We start from the raw sequence: 25,504 nt of genomic DNA on the forward strand, positions 1-25,504 counted from the left end.
TTAACAGGAAAATATTTTGAATTTTATTTTTTTCACGTTATTATCAAGTACACAATTACAATAATGTCACACATCCCTATATGATTCTATGTATTTTGTTTTTTTCTTTTGTCTTTTTTACAAAGTGTACAGAGGGAAGGACGTATACAATATTTAACAGGGTATTTTCTACAGAACAATAATTTATATTATGTCCTTGTAAAAATCTGTACCTTTTTTTAAACATTGAACTGAAACATCCATTTTATAGCATTTGCTAAGCAAATTATTTAAGAATTAAAAACTAACCTGTAACTAATGTCAGTACATTAACAATAACTATAATTTCATTTTTCTCTTTATACAGACAAATACATTTTACAAAATCCACTTGACCAAACCCTTAATTATTTAAAAAAAAAAGAAGTTTGAACATTGTGCTTTAAAAAAAAAAAGTGTGTATGATTCCAGGCTACGTTAAGAGAAAGAAAATGTCTAAAGTTGTGTTCTTTGTCTTTCAGCTTATTTAAAAAAATAAAAGTTCAGAATGGCTAAAATCCTTGGTAATGCTATGGGAATTCATGCAGATTTTGTACGCTTTTCAGGTTTCCAGTTAGAAAAATGCTTGAACGTAAGAGGGGGGAAACAGTCACAGGAAGGTACATTCTGCAACGCGCAAATGGAAAATCTGTGCTGGGCATTACTGCATCTGATTTCGTGACCAGTGGGCAAAGACAGAAGCTACGGCCATGGAGAAAAATCCACTCGGCTTCACCAGAGATTTCAATGAAGAGACAACACAGCACATCTTTCTAAGTCTTACACACTACGGGTTCACGGCTCGCTCGTGGCAATAGGATGCACGAGTGCCCTGGACAATGTCTGGGGGCACTGCCCAGTGGGCATCGGAAGAAAAAAACCATTCAAGAAAGGTAGCGACATGGCATTTGACTCTCCTGAACTGCAAATTAAACACAAGTAATTCACCTTAGGACAAAACACAGAAGGGCTGAGCAGTAACAAAACCAAATACAAAAGGAATTTTGCCTGCCTAGAAATAGGAGTCAAAACTGGGCCAGGCTCTGAACCCTCTCCATGAGCCAACTATTGGTTACAAATCCATCCTAAGCTGCCAGGCAGCCAGGCCCCTATTCTGCAATCCATTGCCAACCAGTGGCTTTGGTGGGAATTTGAGTGAGGGGAGCAGGGCCGGGCCCTAAAACCTGGCAGATAATAATAGTTTGGGGGTTTTTTGCTCCCTAGTTGTTGTTGGGTACATGACTTCACGCTTGGTGCGTTTATGCTGCAATTAGCAAATGATATGGCGCTATTTTATAATAGCCTTCAGGTGGCAAAATGGCATTGTAATGTTCTCCCAGCTGTTTATGAACAGACTACAAGAACTGAGTTAATTCTGGATACTGTACTAATTAATAAACAGCAGCCTTAAACAACTGCTAATGGGTCAGGGAAAACATTCAGTTCACAAACAGCTCCGGTACTATTATAAGTTACTTTTCTTATTAAGAATATCTACATTAAAACATCTCTACACCATAAGAACGCATCTGCTCCCCTCCATCCCCCTTTGACGCTCTTGCTGTAAATATCTTGTTTCCAGAATCGAGGCACCTCTTGGTCTTAAATTTTATTCTAAAACAACTCACAATAAAAATGTGGCTTGGAACCACAAACTGTTTTTCAAAGAAATATTAATACACATAAAAGCATTAGGTTTGAAGCACATTTGCCAGCATGTACAGAGAATTGTGAGCTATTGACTCTGCAAAGGGAACAACAATATTTTACGTTTTCAACATTAAGACAGCAGTAAATTGAAAAAACCCAACTCATTCGTAACACGCGAAACCCTTCAAAGAAGCACATAAAAATGAACATAATATCTGAGCATACATTTCAATTCGCCAAAGATAGCAAATGCTCCAATTTTAATTTTTTTTTCTTTCTGAAACCTGAATTAAAACGCAGAACAGTTTTCTGCAATAAAGTTAGATGTGTAGCTCCTCAAATGGAAAACAGTTAACCTGTCACAAAGTCTGTATAGTCACAAGACGACAGTCAGGTGGGCCGCAGACTTTTATCTTCAACATCACAATTCCCCATTTTATACACACCTCTGACAACTTTATCAAGAAACAATTCATATTTTTTAAAATTCACAACAAAACTGCATTAACATGGACACTGTGAGTATCAAGGAGGTCAGTAAGATAAATATTCTTTAAATAAACTATTATGGTTGAAAAATTCAGTAAGAGACGGGGTTTACTTTATTAAATGCAACTTTATTGTTGCCATCTTTTCTTCATTCATTAAACAAACTGAATAGAATTCAGAACACACTATTGAACAAAAGGTATAAAAGTCAACTAGAAGCAATAATCCTATTTTTATACAGCAACAAATCAAATGCACAGTATGGAGGGGGGTTTTTGCTGCTTTTCTTTTTTTTGTGTGTGTGTGTGTGATCGCAGGTGATTGGCTTTAAAATAAGCTAACTGCCTGAAAGGCAAAAATTCCTTTATAATTTCAGCCGTAAGTCTGTGAAAGAGACTTTAAGGCAGCCCAACATCTTTATGATGCCGCATAATGTGCTGGTTCTTCTCTGAAGGCCTTCGGAAACCCTTCTTGCAATACTCACAACGGTGAGGGTAGTCTTTTGTATGAATGGAAATAACATGCCGCTTGAAGCCTGAGGCGTCTGTAGTGCTATACTCACAGTACTCACACTGATAAACTTTCCTGCCACTGTGTGTTTTCATGTGTTTTTTCAGCTCATTTTGTTGCCTAAAGCCCTTTCTACACCTCTTGCACCTGAATGGAAGATCCTTTGTGTGAACTGAGAGTATGTGGCGACTCAGAATAAACGGGTCTGCAATCTTAAAGTCACAATGTCTGCACTGGTGCAATTTTTTACCCTTGTGAGCAGCCACGTGTTTTTTCAGTTCTGAAGGCCTATGAAAGCCTTTATCACACATGTCACACTTATGAGGATAGTCTTTTGTGTGGACTGAAATTATGTGTCGTTTCAGATCACTCGAGTTTGAGCTCTTATGGTCACAATGCAAACACTGATGTGTTTTACTTTCTTGATGCATAATCGTATGCTGCTGCAGCTCTTTGGTATCTGAAAAAGTCTGGAAACAAATATCGCACTTGTACGGTGTTTCCTTACTGTGTTTAGTCTTTACGTGAGTTTTCAAGTTAGAAGAGTCGGCAGACCGGTATTCGCAGTATTGGCACTGGTACGGTTTTTCCCCAGTGTGGATTCGCATGTGCTTCTTGAGCTCTGACGGATGGCGAAATCCTTTGCCACACTCCACGCAAATATGAGGAAAGTTCTTGCTGTGGACAGCTAAAAGGTGATGACTCAGTAATCCTTGTTCTGCTGTCTCATAATCGCAGAATTTGCACTTGTGCATTTTATTAACTCCTTTGTCCCTGTGCACCATCTTGTGCGTAAATAAAGTTCCTGCATGAGAGAAGCTTTTCCCACACTCATCACAATCAATAATCTTTTCTGTTTTGTTGGTCAGCTTATGACTCTCCAAGTGGTTATGTAAACTGATTTTTTTATTCGTAGTGTAATCACAGTCTGTGCATCTGTATTTCTTCTTGGTAAGAAGGTGCTCTGGGTGGTTTTTCATGTGCCTTTTCAAGAAACCTCTGGATTTAAATTTCTTTCCACAAATCATGCAGGGATAGACTGTCAGTGGATGACCATCAGGGCCAATAATTATTGCTGAAAAACAACAAAAAAACCCTTTCCTCAGTATTATACAACTATATTACACTTCAATAAATGCCATATTTCAACCTTAACAATAGGTTGCATTGGTAACTAAGACCAGAGTCAGACATATACACTTTACTATAAAACAAACAAGCTTGTTACTGGGTTAGGTAGAAGAAATTGAGAGAATAACTACTTTCACTCATTATTATTATTATTATTACTATTATTATTATGAGAAAGGAAATACTTTTTTTTGATGGAGACAATCAAAACATCACCCAGCTGTTCTTCACCTCAAATAACTCTACTTTGAAGAATTCTAACCAAATTCACACATTGAATACATGCAGAAACTCACACTGATGCAAAGAACAGCAGCCAACTTGTTAAACCAAGTATCACATAGTAAGAACTGCTCATGATTTTCTTTGACTTCCCACGTATCTGTACACAGAAGTTTAATCTGGCAGTTTAATCACCTACCGCTGACTACAACTCCCATGCCCCCAAACTAACACCTCCTTCTTGTGCCATCTGTCACAGTTATAGTCTGAAGAGGCATCACGCAGGAATCGATGGCAACACATTTCACACACAGACACCTCAAAGCTTCAGAACTACCCATCAGCCCAATTTACCTAGCCTGGACTTGTCTAGGCATGCTAAAATGCTCTCTTTTCAGAAAATATTTTAGAAAGACAACTGACTAGGTAGCTGGAAATAGAAAAAGCACACTTTAAGATTAAAACTTGCCTTGCTTCCTAATTCAGTAAAATTCAGCCAGATGAAATAGAACTCTTACAGTTAAGTCACAACTTGGAAACTTTTAGTATCCTTGAGGCAAGGCAACTGAAGAAAAGTCATGTGCTTTTTCAACCTTATCAGACCAAATAATCATACAGACCACACCACATCAACAGCAAAATAAAACAAGGCCAAAACAGCACATCTGTTCTTACAGATGCAAATAAGAACATCGGTGTGAACATCAGGGCTATTTATTTCACCATTGGAACAGGAAAGGGTATCGAAGTGACACTATGTACTGTAACATATAAGGTTTGCATTTTCCAGTGACTTACTGAGCCGATAAGATGAAATGTTTTGCTCTATACATTTTCAATACAGACAAAAAGGGTTTTTTTAAAGTACTATTACAAAATAGCGTTTATCTAACATCACTGTTGAAAAAAAGTTCCATTAAGCATGAAAACTGGTGTGGCAATTTAAGTGTACAGGTTTTTAACTCCTTGCTACAATAATTTTTTTTTTTTATGTCAGAGAAGGTTTCCGTCAGAACACCCCCCACAATCCAAAACAGATACATATTTAAACGCTTCAAATAAAAATATGCACCCATTTATGATGCAGAAGTGTTGCAAACAAACTAATTCCCCAAATAATCACTGTTTTTACAAGACACTGCACACACAGCCAGGAAAGCACACCTGTTTGTGGGTGAGTGCTGAGAGGAATGGAGTAGAATCAGCTGCCAGTTACTCACCTGTTTGATACTGCCTAGACTCAGGTCTCCTTTTTTTCTTTGGTTTTTGCTTAGCCAGTCTCCCAAGTCCAGCAGACTCATCTATGTGCAAAAGAGCACTTGCAGTGCCATTCCGACTTTCAATGCCATCATTATTATTACCTATCAAGATAAGGTAAAAAGTTACCTGCCGTCATCACTCTATAGATTATTTGAGCAACAAACTGTACAGTCATAATAGAAGACATTATGATCTATTATCTGGATATTTAATCAAACCATAATATGTACAGGATGACCTGCAAAACTTCTCTGTATGCAACTTACAAATTATGTCTGCTATTACGAACCTGGAAGCACTGGCTTTGTTAAACTAATTTTGGAGGAGCATACAATTTACAGGAAGTAATAGGGTTCCATTTCACAGAGTTCTTGAAATGTGATGGCCTTTGCATTTCTTTAGTTGCTAATTATGCCCCAAATGTTTAACATCTGTGAGCAACAGCATGTCATATTATTTACTGTACCTCATTTTCTTCTCAGTCCTAAGATACATTCATGTGTGAGCTCCCATTCACTTTTGAAGATCTGAATTCACCTGAATAAAGTTTCCCACACACCGAGTTTCAGAACTGGAACTCTGATCAAAGAATCATTCTGAACAGCACATAAACCTGCACAGATTACGCTACCTACTATTTGTACACCTGATGCTTCAACACTCACAAATTCTTTCTGCTGGGAATAAAGAGCATGCTCAAGATTTTCTAACAGAAAGAAGGAAACAATCTGCCTGACAGCGCTTCCTGTTTAATGCACAAATGGTATCACTGGATGTAGAAATAACATGAAAACTACAAGTAAATATATCTGTATATTCAAAAAGGTATTTATTTGCAATCAGTTTAACATTGGTGATTTAAAGGCATAAGTAAATGTTATTAATAATTTCTGTGGTTAATTATTTACTTGAATCAATAGAAGGCAACAGTTCCTAGTGAAAGCAAAGCACACAAATAAGACAGGAAGATTTAAATGGAAGGAAGTGCAAGATGCTCAATAGCTGTTCCTTTTGTAAACTACTGAGAATGAATGCTCATAATTAATGTAAGACGACTCAGAGCCAGGAACAGGCATGTGCAGAGCCTGAAGATGCCAATCTATATGTTCAAATGTTGAAGAGCAAGCATGGCACATGACAGAAGTTGAAAATAAAAACTCATTTCACATCTTATATGTAAAAAATTTGCAAGACACGCATGAAGAGTCCTTATAAAGTGTAACACAAAACAGGCCCCAAATATTTTCTAATACTAGAATAAAACTGCAAAACCTTTCTGGAATGTAAAACACGGTGGGACTGGGCTTTGCTACGCTACAGGAAACAACCAAATTTAATATCCAAGATGCCACCGTTACCAGCTCTTAAACCCTTTTTAAGTGGAGAAGAGTTCTGACAAGTGCAGAGGAAAAATTTCTGCCATTTTCCTGTCTTTATGCTTCATTATTTCTTCCCTTCCCTGCCACCACTCACCTGGCATGTTAGGTTGCTGACTGACAATGCAACGACTCCACTGTTTCCCACAGGCTTGAAATCTCTTTTCACCTCCATCTCTCTTTACTTAATATGCTATGTTCAATTTTCTCCTTCTCCAAAATCACTGAAAGTTCAGTCTACAGCTTTGTATTGAGTTCACTTTACTTCATTTTTAATTCCTGTGTGACCTAACTTCTATCCTTTCTTCTCCACTGTAACAGTACTCACCAGTACACGACCAAAGATAAAGCTCCAGGTGCTTCACAATCCTAAGCAACTTCTAAAACGCTGCTCCCAGAAACCTTGCCCTCCCTTGACTTACGTCTGTGATTCCAGCCCCTACTGAATTCCCAGCATCTCCCTGCCACTTCTTCACTAGCACCACCACCACAATCCACATCATGAAGCCATATAACCTAAAGTTTGTCCTTTACTCCTCTATTTCTTCTGCTTCGTTTACTCCAAGTACATTTAGAAGTCAGCTCTTACTGTGTCCTAAAACTGTGAAGGACAGATGCACTTGAGATGCAATTTTTCAGTTGAAAGCTTGTGTTCTTCCCCTTCCACATGATTAAAACATGAAGAAAAACACCTGTTAAAACAGGAATAAGAAACAGCCTGCCTACGGCTCCTCTCTTCTTTCTCTTTTTAATCTTATGGCTCATTGTGCCATTCTTAAACTAAAACTTTAAAAACATCTCTAACATTTTGCTATAGTCAGTGTGACCACAAAGAATTCATTGAGTATTACCTACCATAAGCTGCTGCCCAAGCTATGGGCATGAAAGTTTTAATTTCAGATTCATCAATTTGCTGTTCATGGGCCACTGCAGCATCCTCTTCTCCTACAATCACTTCCATATAAACCTCATCAGCTATTTCCGCAACATCTACGAGAAAAAGGAATCAAGAAAAAAATTAATAGGAACACTGCACTGTTGAAAGTGAAAATCCCTGCTCCCAGATGAAAGCCACCTACTTACTTAAGTCTTCATCTTCATGCTGAGAATCATTTACAGTCATGTAAACCATTTTCTCCCTTGGAATACGAATACTACTATTTTGATCAAGTAACCCAACTGCGTGGTCATTCTCTGGCTCACTCTCCACAATGTCGACTGTGCCACCTAATTAGGAAGACCAGAGCAAAATATTTTAAATGTACTTTGTTCACATTCTATGGTAACCTGTGGAAAACCAAAAGTTTGTAACTCTCTAACATTAGACCCACAGCTTTTTACAGATGGCTTGAGAGAAACCAGACTAATTATACAAAATTTCAAATATCACGTTGGAGTACCGTAAAATAAGTGTATTTTACCTAAATCATCTTCTCCAGGATCTGCTTTGAATATATAGACCTTGATGACTTCTGGACAAATGCCATCCACTTTACAAGAGCCACTTTCTGCCTCTGCTTCCATGGTAATTTCAGCAGAACCTTCTTGCTCTATCTTACCAGCATCATCCACTACAAAAACAAGTTATTGCAATTATCCAGTCATATACAGGCAGACATATATGCAAGACTTTACTACTCAAATTTGGAAGCAGTTTAAAATTAAAAAGCTGTGATAAAAAACCTACCCATAAATAGTTTTTTCATATCCTTGAAAACAACAACAATAAACACAAAAATAAATTCAAGCTGTTTCTTCCAGTTAAGGGGGAAGTGCAGGAGTGCTGCAGTGAAAGAACTAGAAGCACGTGCACCACACCAGACAATGCTAACAGGGAAACAGTGATCTACAGCAAGATGATGGTAGGAGGAAAGTGCACGTTAGTACTTACTCTGTGGCATAATTTCACTTATTCCCAGTTTTAATTGCTTTCTCTTTGTCAACTAACAAGCTATTAACTGTTTTGGTTTTTTTTCAAATGCATTATCTGTTGCTCAATCCTGTCTTATCAATGCTTTTTCAGCTGACTAGAGAGAAAACCTAAATGAAAACTACAGGAAGAAAACCCTCGACTTTTCTCATCCACTCAGCAGCTGTGGGACTGAGAGCAGTGTAAAACCACTGCCTTGACGCTACAGCACTGGTGAACCCATTCAACTGATGGTTCAAGGTGCCCTTACTGAAGGGCATTTGCTCTGGATTTTATGCTGCAGCCCCATACACTCTCCTTATTATCATCACAAATTTTGCTTTCCTCCTTTCAGCAGTGCACTGACACCACGCATCAGCTTGAATTGCCGTAACTTGCCTAGGCCTCCCACACAAACATGGCTAACTGCCAGCTTTCAGGAACACCTTTCCGACTTTTAAGACATACTCTACCATAGGCATATACGCAACCCCCCCATCTTACTTTACCAAGCGTGGGTTTTCAAGAAATAAATGCTAAATATGCATCCACAAAAATCACATCCAGCATCTCAGGACCTTCAGAGAATCTTGCGATTTCTGAAACCTCTGAAGTTTCTTGAGTGTGGAGATTATTTATGAATTTCAAACATGATCATCATGTATTTTTGTACTTTATGACTTTACCTAAAATCCCTGTTGGAGACTGACATGGCTCCCTCAGAGCCACGAGAACTTCAGCTCATGAGAACAAGGAACAAAATTGATACTAAAGGAAGTATAAGAATATAAATGCTGTAGAATTTTTAACTACTATGCCTAGCACATGCAAAATATTTTAAAAAGGTATCCACATTTTACGCATTAACCCACCCTCTTAACTAAATCATAACTCTGCTACTCAGTAACTGCAAGTCTTCCATTTAGTTTAAAATTTACTTAAAAAATAAAGCTCAAAACCTTGCTATTATTTCCTTGCCATGAAGTCAATAAACTAGCCTTTAAATTAGATGGAACTAGCACATGTTCTCTCTTGTGTATCAAACAACTGTATTTAAGCACAATTTCTCAATCAGGCATCGTTATTCACAAAGGAATATGAATAACATTAAATTAAGAACCACTAAAATAAATTAATATCTCTCTCTTCACCAGAAGAACAGCAGAAAAAATGTTTCATACTCTTATGTCAAGTTCATGACCAATGGCCACCAGACAGAATGTTTCAAGGAATAAGATGTCTAAAAAATGATTTTGTGCCATGGGATAACATCACATCTTGTAGCTGAAACCCCAAAGCATTTAAGAAGTAAAACATTTAACATGAGTCCAGCAAAGAGTGACAAAGCTGGTGAAGGGACTGGAGAACAGGCCTTATGAGGAACGGCTGAGAGAGCTGGGGTTGTTTAGCCTGGAGAAGAGGAGGCTGAGGGGAGACCTCATTGCTCTCTACAACTACCTGAAAGGAGGTTGTGGAGAGGAGGGTGCTGGCCTCTTATCCCAAGTGACAGGGGACAGGACAAGAGGGAATGGCCTCAAGTTCTGCCAGGAGAGGTTCAGGCTTGACACCAGAAAAACATTTTTCACAGAAAGAATCATTGGGCACTGGCAGAGGCTGCCCAGGGAGGTGGTTGAGTCACCTTCCCTGGAGGTGTTTAAGGCACGGGTGGATGAGGCGCTGAGGGACGTGGTTTAGTGTTTGATAGGAATGGTTGGAATCGATCCGGTGGGTCTCTTCCAACCTGGTGATTCTATGATCTTTTGACCATGTTACCTATATCACTCCAGAGTAGGCATACTCGGTTATTAAGCACACTTCCATAAATCCTTTGGTGCATGCACAAAATACCAAATGTCACTGGAACTCTGACAGAAAGAAACTCACTTTCATTCCTACACTAGATTTATGTAGTTGTTTTCCTTTAATTTAGCTGTTGCCAGTGTCACGCACGTGTATTTGGAAGGCTTTCAAATCAGCGTAGACTGATTTTACACTGCTGAAGCCAGAGGAGTCTGCCAGTCTGCTACCAAGCTCAACTAATGTTGCAATACACTCAAGGAAGTAGGGCTGAAGCAATCAAAGAGAAAACAAACTACGTGCACCATGTGAAATGCGCTGATTCCTTTTAACCCAAACAGAGTTTTATACTTCCATACATATACGGAAGTATCCAATTAACAGCCACACAACAGAAAAATTCTAGATCTCAAAATTATGCTCCATTTACTCTTTGAAATAAGTTCTCCAAGGTTCAAAAACATCTTTTAAACAACATGATTTAAAAATATTATATAAGTTAAGAGTTTGTTGAGCCCTGATTTCCCTCTGTATTCAACAGTGTTTTCAAAATGTAAGAACTGGTTTAGATATTTTTTAACAGCACCATTAAACCATAAATAAATTGATGTGTAGGAACATTAGGCCAACTTTTCTCATCCAAAAGGAAAAAACTTCACTCTTGACAGGTGGCAATACTCGAAAACTGAAGTCCCTGAAGAGCTTGAAAAGTAACAGTGTTTGCAGTACAGTGGCAAACAGCAACAGAAAAAGCAGTAGGGTGAAAAAAGAAAAAGGTAGAAAAAAGGTAAAAATCAGAAGAAGATACAAGAGAATAAGCATCCATCATACAAAGCATCATTTCCACAGTATTTTGTCCTATGGCTACATAAGCATTTATCTACATTGATTCACTGATGCTGTGGCAGCATTTATGAAATTTGATTTCTATTTAACACTTTCCCTATGTTTCTGCATTCTCCATGTATCTCAGTCTCACAATCAAGAGAAAATGATATTCATAAATACTTGACTGATCTATGTTTGAAGTTCGAACTCTGATCATGTTTGAATTTTTCATTCAAATTCACAGCCCATCAAGCGGTCCCACAAATCCTATGCATGACTGACCTTCTCTCACATTATTCCTCATTGAAACTATATACATATACACCACAAAATACTTAAAAGTATCAGTTAAGCTGGTGAGAGACCAATTCCTTTTAAGGAGAGATGCTGGAAAGTTACTAAACTAATCACAAGTCACATGCTAGAAAAAAATACAGACTTACATTACTCCAATGCCTTGTGCCTCCATTTAATTAGACATTAATTGAACACTAAAAGCTTTAAATGTATGATTTCCCTCCCCCCTACCCTCCCTAGCTGGTAGATTTACTTCGGTAAACAAGTGGAATCAGATTAATTCTCCAAGTTAATAAAAAAAAGAGAAAAATTATTAGACAGAACATTATTTTATGTAAGTTCAGTTTCAGGGATGCATTCTATGGTTAGCTGGCAGATGTTTCTCACAGACTTCACTGATCAGAGGAGCCTCTTTGCATACCATGAGCTGCAGGAAACAATGAAAAAAAAAAAAGCACTTCTCCAATGTTGCAATAATTGCTTCCATATAAAGATAATGCTTGAGTTTGTATTAAAAGCACAAACAGATGAGAAAGGTGTCACACAGCATGAAAGATGTGGCATAAAGCCTGTCTACTTATCGTTGTCTACTTTACATGACAAGGCAATCAAGAAAGAGACCAACAGATAAAAAAAACCGAATAAAGAGTTAAGCACAGTAATAAAAGATGTAGGCAACAGTAACAATAGATTGTTTGTTTAACAGGTGTTCTATGAAGATGACAGCATTTGCCTCCTAGAAAATACTATGTCTAATGAAAAAAATCATATAATGTCATAAATTATCATGTCCAACCAATAATTATCTGCCGTATTTCTACCCACCTATTATAATATGTCCGATGGTATTCTGGGGACAGAAACAAGCTCCTGCACATTGACAATAAAAACAGCATTTATAACCTAGCCGAGGACAGCTTCCCCAAACAGGAGCACAAATTCTCGCCCAAGATCCCGCGTACTGCATTTGCTTATATGGCACATCTTTTGTTTAACCATGGCATGTACATTTTCCCCAAAACAAGTTGGTTTTAGGTTTTTTACACCCAATATTTAATGGACCAGCAGATATAGGCTTAGTAGCCTTGCAGTCTTTCACTCCTAAAGAGAAAAATGCAAATATCTGTAATTGACTGTACTTTTTTAATGGTTTCCATAAGCTTTTACGTTTATTCATTCCTACAATTCCTCCTCTATATGGGATCAATGAGGAACATAAAAGGATTGTAAAAGACAAAACTCACTTAAGCACTAAGAAACCTTTCATCTTTTTCAAGTAAGCAGAGCTTATTGCTAAATAACTCATCAAAACAATTCTTACAAACATACCAAGGCAAAGCCTGTCTCTACACCAATTTAACAGATCTTAAAATCCATCTATGGAGCAATTAGATAAGAATCATCTATCTTCTCAGCCTTTATGTTCCCAAATTATTCTCTTTGCTGCTAAAAAAAAAGCGTATCATTGGATACTTCCCTGCTTACAAAATAAACAACCCTATTTAACCATTCTTAATGAAAAAGGCCACTGCTAACCATACTGTTTTCCGTGAAATAGATTAAAAGCATGCTGTATCCCCCAGACAGACTTCGTTCAGTTATCTGTGATTGAAGCATTTTACTTGTACTCCATTTGATAGCAGAGAATTCCTAGTCTACTGAAGAAGTAATTTTTGCCGCCCAGTTATTTCTTAAATGGCAAAGCAGGTTTCCTAATCTGTGAGAAAACAGAAATCTATTCTATTTTGATTTTAATACCATTGCTGTTACACATGAGCAGCAGTGTACCCTCTGCCTCTGAAGCTTCCCTCAGGGCAGCAGTCGAGCAGAGGAGAACTTCCTGAGCTCCAAACTGGTATCTAAACACTTGTCCTTCTTGTCCTGCTCCCATCAGCACACAAAAAAGACGAAGCTCTGAGGCATCACTCGACCAAGCGAACTCTCCTACTCTCCTCCCCCTCACCTCTCGTGGTGACCTGAGCCGCCTTGGCTACAACTACAGGTGCCTTTTCAGTTGTCAGGTAGAAGCATGGCAGCAAGTTCTACCTCACAAAAACATGATTTCCTGCATCTTTAAGATTCTCCAGGGAAAAAGAAGGGACTTATATATGCTAAAAAAAACAAGCAAACAGAAGTACTTTGTTTACTTGACTATAAGTCTACTGGGCGGCCCTAATGAAGGCATGAACTTCACGGTTTTGCTGATCAGATCCACTGGTTTGAACTTGAACATCCAACAAGGACGACCTATGAAAAGACATGGTCATTATTCCCTCTCTCTGAGTACCCTGGGTTCTGACTCCCATAATGTAAAGCATTCATTCAGATGCAACAAACAAGAGACATTTCTAACACGGAGCAAAGTAAGGATATGGATGGACACAACACAGCCCCCATATTTGCAAATATCATATGACTTCCTAAAACCGCAGCTTAAACTTTGTGGTGCTACTGTTCTCTCTCTCCAGACTCCCCCTGACGAACCTCCTTCGTGCCTCTCAATTTTTACTGCAATTAAATATAACTATCTCAGAGTACAACTTTTTGCCTTGAGAAACAAATTCACGCCATCAGCTGCATCTTATGTGGTGGAACTGAATAAAATCAGGCAAGCAAAACTCTCCATTTCCATCTTACAGCCAGATGTCAGGCAGTCCTTTCTGTGGTTAGGAAATGCTGGGGGGCGGAGGGGTTTGTTGTTTTGACAAACACTAGCTAAGCTCACCAGTAGTGTTTCACTTAGAAAGGAACAATTTTCTAAGCCTTAGAATTCACTACCATATAATTAGTATCAGTATGAGCCAGAACATAATTTAGTGCTTCCTGACCAAACTCATGAACTGGCTTGCTATGGCATACGTGAAAGAAAATACGATTTATCGAGACTCCTTGCACCCTTTTCAAGTTACTAATTAGTACCAGTTTGCATTCTTTGTTGAATTGATATCTGATTCTGCTTGGCCGTAAGTTACCCAAATCTACCATGGACCAAAAATGAACCTTGAGTGCAAAGTTAAATTATTCAAGAAAAAAGGTGAGTACGATCAAAAGGTAAGTGGTAATATAAGCTGCGCCAAGAAACACATTATCTTGGAAATGAAAAAAAAAACCCAAACCAAAGGCGTACCGATGCAGACACTAAATTAAATCTAAATGGGAAAAGAATTATTAGAATATTGAGTTTATGGAAGCAAAGCCACAGAATGAAATCCACAGGGACAGCACTCTTTGAAAAGACAAACTAGTCTGAAACCAAGAAAAGAGGCAGGAACAGAACATTTTAAAAAGCACATATAGATTAGTCATTTCAAAACAGGTATTTCAGGATGAAGCCAAGAAAACTATCTTATTTTAAGAAAATCAATGTGGACTCAGTTCATTAGGAACAAAAATGGAAACGAGACACAAGATAGGAAGAAGACAGCAAGGAGATTTTGCCAGTAACTTCCACTGAAGAATCTGGACCAGAAACCTATAACAAAAAGAACACAAAGTGTCACTCCCTGCTTTGCCAAGTGACTAGATAAAAGAAGACAGGCAAAAGCACCCTGAAGAATACAGCCTAGCTCCCTGATCTGGGAATCAGCTACATTTAGCTACCGTAATGGCAGACAAAACTACATTCCAACATCTGCCCCAGCACTTCAGGGAGATTTGCCAGAATCAAGCACAAATTTACAGGCTGAGATGAAAACAATAAAAAACTAGGCTGAGGATGTTACTACCTTTTAAAAAAACCACCTGTTACTAAGTTCAACTAAAGAACTGAGACAGCCAATAGATCAATAAACACATACACTGTGGATGCAAAGGAAAATAAGAGACATTAATTCAAACAGTGTTTTTTTATACAACAAAGAGGCTATTTGGCAAGATAGTCTTGACTTGATGGAAAAGAACTAGACTCTGACTCCACAACCAGAAGAACTTGTTACGCAGGCTTTAAACACAGTAGGTGGTAACAGGGAACTTCCCATTAAAATGAACCGTGGAACACACTTAATATTTTAAACACAAGTAGGAAGGATGCATGTCTGTAGCATAACGATTGTTTTTAATGCTGGCTTATTTAAGGTTCTGAATCTAAACAAAGTACATTCTGAGACTATCGAGCAGCATTTAAGAGTATGCAGAAACACTGCAGAAATACATGACTGAAAATTGAGAATACCCCAGCACAACCAAACAATTAAATTCCCATGTTTTCTGCCAGTTACCACCAGCTGACAACTGGCACATCTAAGAAAACTGCCTAGCTGGGTGGGTATTTTAGCGATCAGGCAATACAGCATCTACCAAGACATTCCATCCTTATTCAGCCACTGGCAGTGGTTGAAAGGGATAGGTATTGACCTGCACCTCTCACCTGAATTCACACACAGTTTGCAAAGTATTTCCATGACAGCAGCCCCAGAGGCCTCACTCTGCTGCCCGTGCTGCAGGATGGAAGGGTGAGCAGAGACAGGAGCAACAGCATCTCAAAGAGCTACAGTCAGGGCTAAGAAACAGGTAAGGATCACCATCACAGTCTTTATGCAGGCCTAAATTATCCATAAGTGGATTATCCTTTTGTTGCCTAACGATGCTGCAGGTGCAGAAGCACTTGAGCTGCTTTCATCTGATCTAACTCCCGTCCAGAATCAGACAGTTTGTATCTGTACCATAATATACAGAGGGCATTTATTATTTTGGATAAATACTGTTTCAGAGAGCAGCACCCCTGATCTAATTCACCTCAGTATGATCTTGCAGCTTAATTTTAGAATATTCTTATCCATATCTTGTATTATCCCATTTCATTGTTTTCCCAGATAATAGAGAATTAACTGTACCTCATATAAACTCAAAACATGGCTGCACAAGGTTACTCAAGGAACTCAAGAGATGATAAATTAAGAAATGCAGTGATCCTAGGTAAGGAGAAGCAACATTAAAATCCATAAGTACAGAATAGAAAATTAAAACAAGTTATTGCACATTTCAAAAAAGTGCCCAAAAGGGGCGAAAAAAACCCCCACAAACATAAGGAAAAAAAGTAACTGAAGCAGAACATGAAGTATGCATCACCAATGGAGTCATTTAATACCAGATAAAACTGAAGGCTTGAAATGGCAATTAAACAAACCAGCCTAACAAAGCTTTTCTATTTCTACAACAAACAAATGTTCAGCAGTGACACTCGGACGTTCCTAGGTAGGTGCTACACTGAGTAAGCATTATAATAAGTAACGCACTTAGAGTAAGCTCTAGCTCACTCAAATGGATACCCTCAGTGGAAAACAGATTGATGATATGCTCTGTTTTTCTCCACCCTCTACTTTAAGTCTTTTGAAATATGATTCAAATGGATTGTGCGCTGTTCCTAAGGGAGAATAAGATATTCACGGTTGCTTCTCAGCTATGAGCAGCAGTAGCCACTCTTTGTGTTAGCAGCATACCTCTGCTCTTTGCTTAATCAAGAAAAGAAAACACATCCTAACAGCAAAGAAAACTCTATTGTTGCCTGCAGTTAACTATAAATGGAAGTGGGTGGGGGCTTAACAGAAAAAAAAGACAAGGATAACAAACTGTCATCTGAGCTTCCAAAAAACCCTGTTTTTTTTACTTTCCCTTTTCCATGAAATATCTTTTTTTGTTACCTTTATCTGGCAGTAATCTTAGCAGCCTGTATACACATGCATGTTCAAACGTCACCTTTATTCTCTTTCAGTTCTTACTATGTATATGGCATTCAGTATACTGGAATTCTTACTCTTTTGTGCACGTGCTATAAAGTGCTACACAAATGATATATAATCAAACATGCATTTGCCAGTATTTCTCTCCACAACATTCACCCGCACTGGTAGCTGGTACATATTCCTGTTGCCATTCAAGAGATCTGCATTTCAATAAGTAATACTGAAAATCTGGTTTTGATACTGTCATAAACCCTCCTTCAGGTATATGAAGCACCACCCAGACCCGTATCATAACCATTTCAATGGCTTTAGCCAGACACTTACAGGAAATCATAAGGTAATCCTCACAGTTGCCCTTCTCATCTTGGTGTTCCACAGGGATTCCATTGGCATCAATCACTGCCTCTGATGCACAGTCTGCCACCAAGACTTCTTCAGAAACAACATCTGTTCCCAGAGTATCAGTGACAATATCTGCTTCTTCAACATTGTCATGAACTACATGTTCTACATGTCCAACTTCAGGTACATGCATTGACTCACTTGTCAGTACATGTTCTGGTATAGACATCGCCTCTGCTGTTATGTCAGAAGCTAAAACATCATCTGGGACAGTGCAATGAGCCAAAGAAACCTCTTCGGCTACGTCTGCATCCAGCACTTGTTCAGGAATAATGACAGTTTCAGATACATCTGGCTCCTCCATAATATCTGGGCACTGAACATCCTCGATAACAACATCCTCGATGACATCTTGGATTACTACAGAATCTGGATCATCAGGAACAAAATTATGCACGGTTATATCTGAGTCGACTACATCCGAGACAAATACTGTTTCCTGTACTTCCACAACAATCTGATCTCCGTCCATATGTCCTGCATCAGCTCCTGGAAAACATAATTCAAATAGCAGGCAAACTGTAAAAGGTGAATTACTTCTATTTTACTTAAACTTTTACACTATACTGCAATTTCATAGAAACATAGAATAGTCTGGGTTGGGAGGGATCTTTAAGATCATCCAGTCCCAACCCCCTGCCATGGGCAGCGACACCTCCCACCAGATCAGGCTGCTCAAGGCTCCATCCAACCTGGCCTTGAACACCTCCAAGGATGGGGCATCCACAGCTTCCCTGGGCAACCTGTGCCAGTGCCTCACTGCACTGGCACGAAAGAAGAATTTCTTCCTAATGTCTGATCTAAATCTTTCTCCTTCCCATTTAAAGCCATTCCCTCTCATCCTATCACCACATGCCCTTGTAAGCCTATAAGTAATTAAGATACATGAGGAGCCAATACAGCAAGTCTTCAGTAAGTGCTAACACTACTAAAACGAACATTTTGTCTCCTGGAAAAGCCTACCAATTTTTAGGCTCTTCCCCAGAATCTAAACAACTATCGCTTGACAGAACAGTAGCTTATTCATATTGCTCTGAGTAGTAAAAACAACCAAAAATCGAAAGCAACGACTCTATACAAAAGCATAGATGCAGCATAGCACTTTTAAGCAAAGACAAAATAAACAACAGTCAATAGCATCTGATGCGAATGCTCTTATCTACGTGTTACCTCCTGACAGACCTGTTGGATCAAAAAATGCATTTGGCTCATGTGGCTGCAATTCAAGCCCATCTTCATCCATGGCCTTTAACTCTCATCAGTCACAGTGCCTGCAGAAGGTAAAGAAGAAAGGTTATTTAACTTGTATTATGCTACGAAGATTGCCTCTGCCTGGGCACCAAAAAGCAGAATTTTTGGGCTCATGGAGGTTAACTGATACATTTCTTGACTTCAAGGTGGACCAGATTCCACTCAGGGCACCATTCTGGGATTCCAGAAATAATACGCTAGGACACCAAACTCCCACAGTATGAATAAGAGGAGTATGAGCTCCAGCACTCCATGTTCATCTCTCAAAACCCCACAGCTCTACAAACACAAAAGCAGCCAATAAAGGGAAGTGAAAGTATGATCTCCTTATAAACTTACAGAGAAAAAAAATTAATACAAAGCCTACACAAGCTCATACTCAAGTCATTTTTGGATGGTGGGGAATATGGTGTTGCCAAACAAATAACACTTGATAAGGTAAATTAAAGGCAGATGGCTAACAATCTGAAATACGCATCACTTTTGATGTCTCCTGTGTTCATACTTGGCCAGTCAGGAGGAAGCTACTCTTACGTCACTTCAGGAATTGAAATCATAAAAATAAACTGCTTCCAAAACATCACACCATATGTTTTCAAACCCCAGATATGTGAATATTTTAAAAACTCCTGCCCTAAGACAAAGGATCTATTTGCTCTTGTGTTAAAAAACATCACCAGTTACCAAAAATTACCAAACGTCATATTCTACCAAATTACTTTGAACAGAATGCCAACATTTCTTCTATGCATAGCAACAACTTAAGATTTCAATTTTCTTTATAGAAGAACCAAACAAGACAAAGTTAAATACTTCCTAAAACCAGAAACTGCAATCTAAACTTTGTTGCTTACATATGTGCATTTTAATTAGGATCGGGCAAACCTAGTTGGTTAAAATGTGATTGAACATTGAACTTGTCCTACTCCCTCCTACTGAGTCCAACTAGTTTCTTGAGTGCAGAACCAGCAAGAGGCAACAGAATGTTGCTACACGTTTCTGCATGTGTTTCTGTTCAAGTGGAAGAGGCGATTCTCCTTGCTCCCAACATTCTTCACAGTGACAGGCGGAAACCTCCCCATTATTGTGATACCTTTTCATGAAAGACCTAGAGAATCCATTAAGATTTCCATAAAAATCACAACCTGTCTGAAGTATATCAACTCACATTTACATCAATTAAGCCTTCATGGCAGGAAACCACTGCGGAAAAGAAACAACTATTCCAAAACACAGGCCTACAATCACAATCCATAGCAAGTATCTTCCAGACTTCACCACCTTTCTGGTTCAACTCTGCTCAACTCTTCGCAGCTAACCACCTAATTTAAATATGAGAAAATGCATTTTTACAAATCAAGGGAGAAGTACAGCCAGAAATTGAACTAGAAGAAAGGCAGCGTCAGTCTAATCATTTTCCAAGGGTTTACGTATTTGTGTGACGTTCAGTTGGAAGGCTCCTATATTTTATAGACAGCTGTGCTAAAAAATCCTTGTGGCATCCAACTGGATATGAATCACCTCACAGTTATTCTGATTGTTAAGCATTTCTGTCAGAAGCACCCACTGTTAGCAGGAACAGCTCATCCCACATAGACTTTTGTCAGAATCAAGAGAAGAAGAGCATTTCTCAGCCTCAGACACAAGACATGGCTTGACTGATGGCAATCACTTTCTGCCATGCCACAGAAACGAGAACAGAATAACAAAGTTTCATACAATCTTTTAAGCGAGAATTATTCATAATCAAATTGGTTTGCCTCCATCTATTCAGTACACACCTCGCCAGTCTATTACAAATGTCTTTCCTATTCATTGTCATCTTTTCTGTGACATCTTCAGTGTTCAGTTTAATTTTTTTGTTGCTTCTTCTCCAGCTTCTTGTGTGCCTGTACCTACATTACATTCATTACCTCCTTGCCTGCTCATTTCATTGTTACAGCTTATAACTACAGCACCTTCCCATCATTCACAGAAACCCATCCTACTCATCAGTCTGCAGAAAAGATTTTATCAACAATTCAGAGGTGTTTTGGAGGAGTTGAGGGGGGGCGGATCAAGGGTTGGCCAAAATAAATCACCTCTCTTCTTGGACAACACACACATAGGCAGCTAGCGCTTGCTGTCCAGCTCTCTGGGAAAAGTCAAGACAGTGTTTCTGCCTGCACTTTTGAGGACTGTATTACCATACACATTAGGATCTGATCAGCTGGGACCGAACCAGTTTGAAGTGCAAGTTCACCACTAGCTACTGGAAGAACTGGCATTCGTTTTTTCCACTTCCTGTTTCAACACCCACCTGACCATCGCTTCACCACAAACTCCTACTGCTTATGATTCATGCACATACTTTCTCTATCCTGTCCTCTCCCCAAATTCCTCACTGTCTCTATAAGCGACGCTTTCCATCATCCTTCTGTCCCCTTCACCTCACCCACGAGACCCAAAGGCTCCCACCGCTACCTCCCAGCTTCCAGAAGAATCCTGCTGTGGCCACCTCTTTGCTGCTCCTCTCACTGCTGTCCAAATCCCAGGTGACAGACAGTGACATCAATGAGTTTCCATCGTGTGCACGATAGTGCACTTTCATAAAGACACTGCCACCAGCAGTGACAGCCCAGCAGACCTTCGTCTGCACGCTCTGCAGAACAACGTGGCCTCTTTGGTAGCGGTGAGGTCTTTTGGCTCACAGGGGCATAATATGCTGCAAAACAAAGGCTCCGGTTCTACACAAACTGAAGACGTTTTTTGGACACACGGGTTTTCAAGACTGCGTCCAAGGAAGGACATAGGTTTATATTCTAAAGAAGGACAAAAGCCCAAAACTTTCACTGAATGAGTTTCTTACTGAGGTTTCTCGTAACATGCTCTTGTGCCCAGAACCAGCATGGACAAATTCATGTACACAAAAATCTACTCCTGTGCAGGACCACAAAGACTTTGAAAATGATCCACCCAGGGCACAAACCCCACATCCACAGAAACTGGCTGCAGAAACAGGACCAGAAGAGTAGGCAGGCATTTAAAAAAGGACTTAATTAAACTATTAAAAATGATAAAAGCACCTAAATCAAAATCTGGAGTCCAAAAAGGCATAAAGGCATTTCTGCATGGATAGAAAAAAAAAAAAAAATCCCTAAAAATTTCCTGAAATCATCTCACATTTTCAACACTCCCATTCACAGATAAGAAAATACTGGGTTTCATCCTGCTTGCTCTTCCTCTGAGCACTGGGCCAGCACAGGGGCCCAAGATCCAGCCACACCACATGGTTCTATACCAACCAACTGGCAGCTCTGTGACAAAGACACTGTTCTTCAACAGCACAAATACCAGAGTTGTTTGTTGCGAGCGCCACACCAAACACCTTCAAATTGCTTGGCAAGCGCCCTAAGCTCTCTCGTACCGTAAGGCCAAGAAGCATTTCAGCAGTTCACTTTCCTGCAAGACTTCAAGAAGGGAAGAAAGTCCTCTCCATTCTTTCAAAATATTCCAGCCAACACTGACATCAGGAGCTGGTTCTGGCACCAAAGCAGACAAAATCATTTTCAGTTCCAGTTTGGGAATATAAACTTTCAAAGAGAAGCAGGTGCCCAGCCATTTCCCTATATTTGGCCCTTCTCAACATGGTTCTTCGTTCAAATCTCAGTGATTCAGAAACTGCTCTCCTACCCACAGCAGAAAAAGACTAAGCACCTAAAACCAGGGTTTGTATTTCTGAAAAAATTAAACATCCACACATTTTACTTGGCTTGGATCTAAGTCAGCTTCACGTGAATAAGAATTAATACAACTCTAAAGAAACACCTAATTCTCTTTGTAAAGTTATCTCCTACAAAAGGACTTTTACCTATTTATTCAGAGATCTGGCTAGTTTTGGCTTTACAAAAGTCAAGGAAATACTTTCAAGGGGCAGAACTGTTAGGAAATTATGTATCAATGGAAGAAATGGCATAATGCTGTCAGCAATAAAATAATCTTTCAAAATAAAAATGGGTATTTTACATAAAGCTGATCTTGAGTACAATCAGTCAAGAAAAGCAACACAGACACTGCACTAGTTTTCCCACATTACAAATCCTTTACTCAACAGGCCTAGCGAGGTAATAAAGATGAAATAAAAAGAATTAAGATGAGCTGCAATATTTTAAAGAGAGATCAACTTTAAAAATAGAGTTCCTTAAAATAAAGAGCTTGAATATGCCACAGAAACTGTCAAGGTTAAAAAATAAAGAAAAATAAAAAAGATAAAAAGGGAAACCTCAGTAAAGCCATCCTTATAGAAAAGAAAGAAATAAGATAGTTCTCTGTCTACTGCTAAGGAAAGAACGGTACAACTGTTTATCTGGGGTCAGGGGCATAAACTAAAAACCCACGCAGTACAACTCTGACACTTTCCAGAAAAATCGAGGCATAAACAGCAAAAATTCCTCGCGTCCATGCCTCCAGCCCTGCCTACGCGAAGATGACTTAGTGCACAGCCATAACCGAGTTCCCGTCATGCCTTGCTTCATCACGTTAACAACCGCAGCACACCTCGCGTGTCCCGATCGGGTCCGAGCTCTGAGCTACCAGCAGCTTCGCTGCGGTTACGAGATGACCGTGGGTTCTGTCCACACTCCCTCTGGGGTGTCACAATTCTCCCTACGTGACCCACTGACGGGGCAGGCAAAGTACGCCCTGGCTCTCAAATCGCACAAACGCAAAAGGTTAAAAACAAAAATTATAGTCCTATAAGGCAAAAATTATATGTGGGGGGGATATTATATACATATTATACCGCCTGTATAGGGTACAGAGGGGTAGAACATACCCCTATAGAGTATAGTTTTTATCTAGGAAATGGAATAAAAAGAATACAAAAAGGAAACTGGCGCTACAAATGTGACTGCGTAGCCATTTAGCCCTTTATTTCTGGACGCGTCTCCCTCAGTTTGGCAGGGGAACAGTTTTCCATGGCGATTTCATAAAAGGATCCGGAGATCTTTTTGTTGTGGTGGGTTCAGCGCTGCGGGTGTTCGGGTTAAAAATGAACGGGGGGGGGAAAAAAAAAACAACAAAAAAACCAACCAAAAACGCTTCCTGGATTTCTCGGAGAGCCTGAAAACCCCCGAGCCGGTTCTGAAGCAAACCCGAACTAGGTAAACCATGGAATCGGGAGAATCGCCAGGTGGGAAAAGACCTCGGAAACCACGGCGGGAGGGCGGGGGGGGCAGGAAATGGCCGATCTCGAAGGTCCCTCCCGAGACAAGTCGCTCCGCGCCTCCCCGTCCACACAATGGCCCGGCGGCCCCTCGGTCACCGCCTCCCTCGGGGGACACCGGGGGACACGGACACCCCGGAGGCCCCGCGGTGTGACGGGGCCGGGAGGCGGGAACGGAGCCCCGGGAGGGGGGGGGGGGGGGGGGCGGAGGGTGCGCGCACGCCGGCCCCGCGCGCGGCCGGGGCTCCCCCCTCCGGCGCGGGGCGGCGGCGGCGCGCGCACCGCGGCCCATTCCAAGATGGCGCCCGGCGCTCTCCGCTTTCCCCCCCTTCCCCCCCCGCCCCCGTCTCAGCGCGCCGCCATTTTATCTCCTCCTCCAGACGTTCTCCTATTCCCCCCCCCAAGCCTTACTCTCTTTTACCCGGGCCCGGGGCTTCGCGCCCACCCCCCCACGTCCCTCCCGCCGTCCCCCCGACCCCGCCGGGCGCCCCCCGGCCCCGCCGCGCCCCGCTCGGCCCCCGCCGCCCCCCCGTGTCGGCCCGCGGCGGGGCGGCCCGCGGCGGGGCCCGCGCGGCGCGGCCTAGCTGCGGCCTCCTCGCGGCCTGCGACGCGGCCTGGCGGGGCGGGCAGGGCCGGGCCGGGCGGCGGGGGGCGAGGCGGCGGGGGCCGCTTTTACCGTGCGGGCGTCGGGCGGGCGGGCGGCGCTCGGCTCGGCGCGGCCTCTGTCGGCGGCGGCGGCGGCGGCGGCGGCGGGGCTGGGCGGGAGGGGAGGGAGGGGCCGAGCTCGGAGCTGAGTGGAAGCGGCCAAGCTCCCCGGGCCGGGCCCGCCGTCAGCGCGTCTCACGTCACCGCCCGGCGGGGAGAGCGGGCACGGGCGGAAGGGAGCGCGGCGCCGCCGGCGCGGGGAGGCCCGGGGGCCGCGGCCAGAGGGTTCCCCGCCGCTCCTCCCGAGAGCCCCGCGCCGCGGGGAGCAACCCCCCCGGCCCCTCCGAGGCTGGGGCCGCCCCACCGCGCGGCCCAGGCCGGGCCCGCCGCGGGACGGGCCTCCGCCATCCCGGGGGGGCAGGATGCGGGAGCTCATCCGAGCCCAGAGGAGGCTGCAAAGGTGATCCGAGGGCTGGAGCACCTCTGCCAGGGGGACTTGGGGTTTTCCAGCCTGGAGAAGAGAAGGCTCCGAGGAGATCTTACAGCGACCTTCCAGTACCTGAAGGGGCTACAGGAAAGGCTGGGGAGGGACTGTTCACAAAGGCTTGTAGTGATAGGGTGAGGGGGAACGGGTGTAAACTGGAGAGATTAAGATTTAAACTAGACATAAGGAAAAATTTCATTGTGATGAGGGTGGTGAGGCACTGGCACAGGCCGCCCAGGGGATCGTGGCTGCCCCATCCCTGGAGGTGTTCAAGGCCAGGTTGAATGGGGCCTTGGGCAGCCTGGTCTGGTCAGAGGCATCCCTGCCCATGGCAGGATGGTTGGAACTGGA

General features: G+C 41.4%; 1 protein-coding gene across 2 annotated transcripts; it reads right to left on the reverse strand.

The window, feature by feature from the left end:
• ZFX (zinc finger protein X-linked) lies at positions 1-24,798 on the reverse strand. Of its 2 annotated transcripts, XM_069873649.1 has the most exons (8): positions 24,701-24,798; positions 18,753-18,841; positions 17,493-18,059; positions 8,078-8,227; positions 7,740-7,883; positions 7,512-7,646; positions 5,241-5,381; positions 1-3,742 (listed from the first exon to the last, which is right to left on the reverse strand). In XM_069873649.1, the coding sequence occupies exons 2-8, from the start codon at positions 18,811-18,813 to the stop codon at positions 2,556-2,558; spliced, it is 2,385 nt and encodes a 794-aa protein (XP_069729750.1). In that variant the 5' UTR covers positions 18,814-18,841; positions 24,701-24,798; the 3' UTR covers positions 1-2,555. The 2 variants fall into 2 exon arrangements, with proteins under 2 accessions (XP_069729750.1, XP_069729760.1); XM_069873659.1 differs by lacking the exons at positions 17,493-18,059; positions 18,753-18,841; positions 24,701-24,798 and adding an exon at positions 16,320-16,384.
• Positions 24,799-25,504: the final 706 nt, after the last annotated feature.

This window comes from Phaenicophaeus curvirostris, chromosome 1 (assembly GCF_032191515.1).
Source record: "Phaenicophaeus curvirostris isolate KB17595 chromosome 1, BPBGC_Pcur_1.0, whole genome shotgun sequence".
Lineage (NCBI taxonomy): Eukaryota > Metazoa > Chordata > Aves > Cuculiformes > Cuculidae > Phaenicophaeus > Phaenicophaeus curvirostris.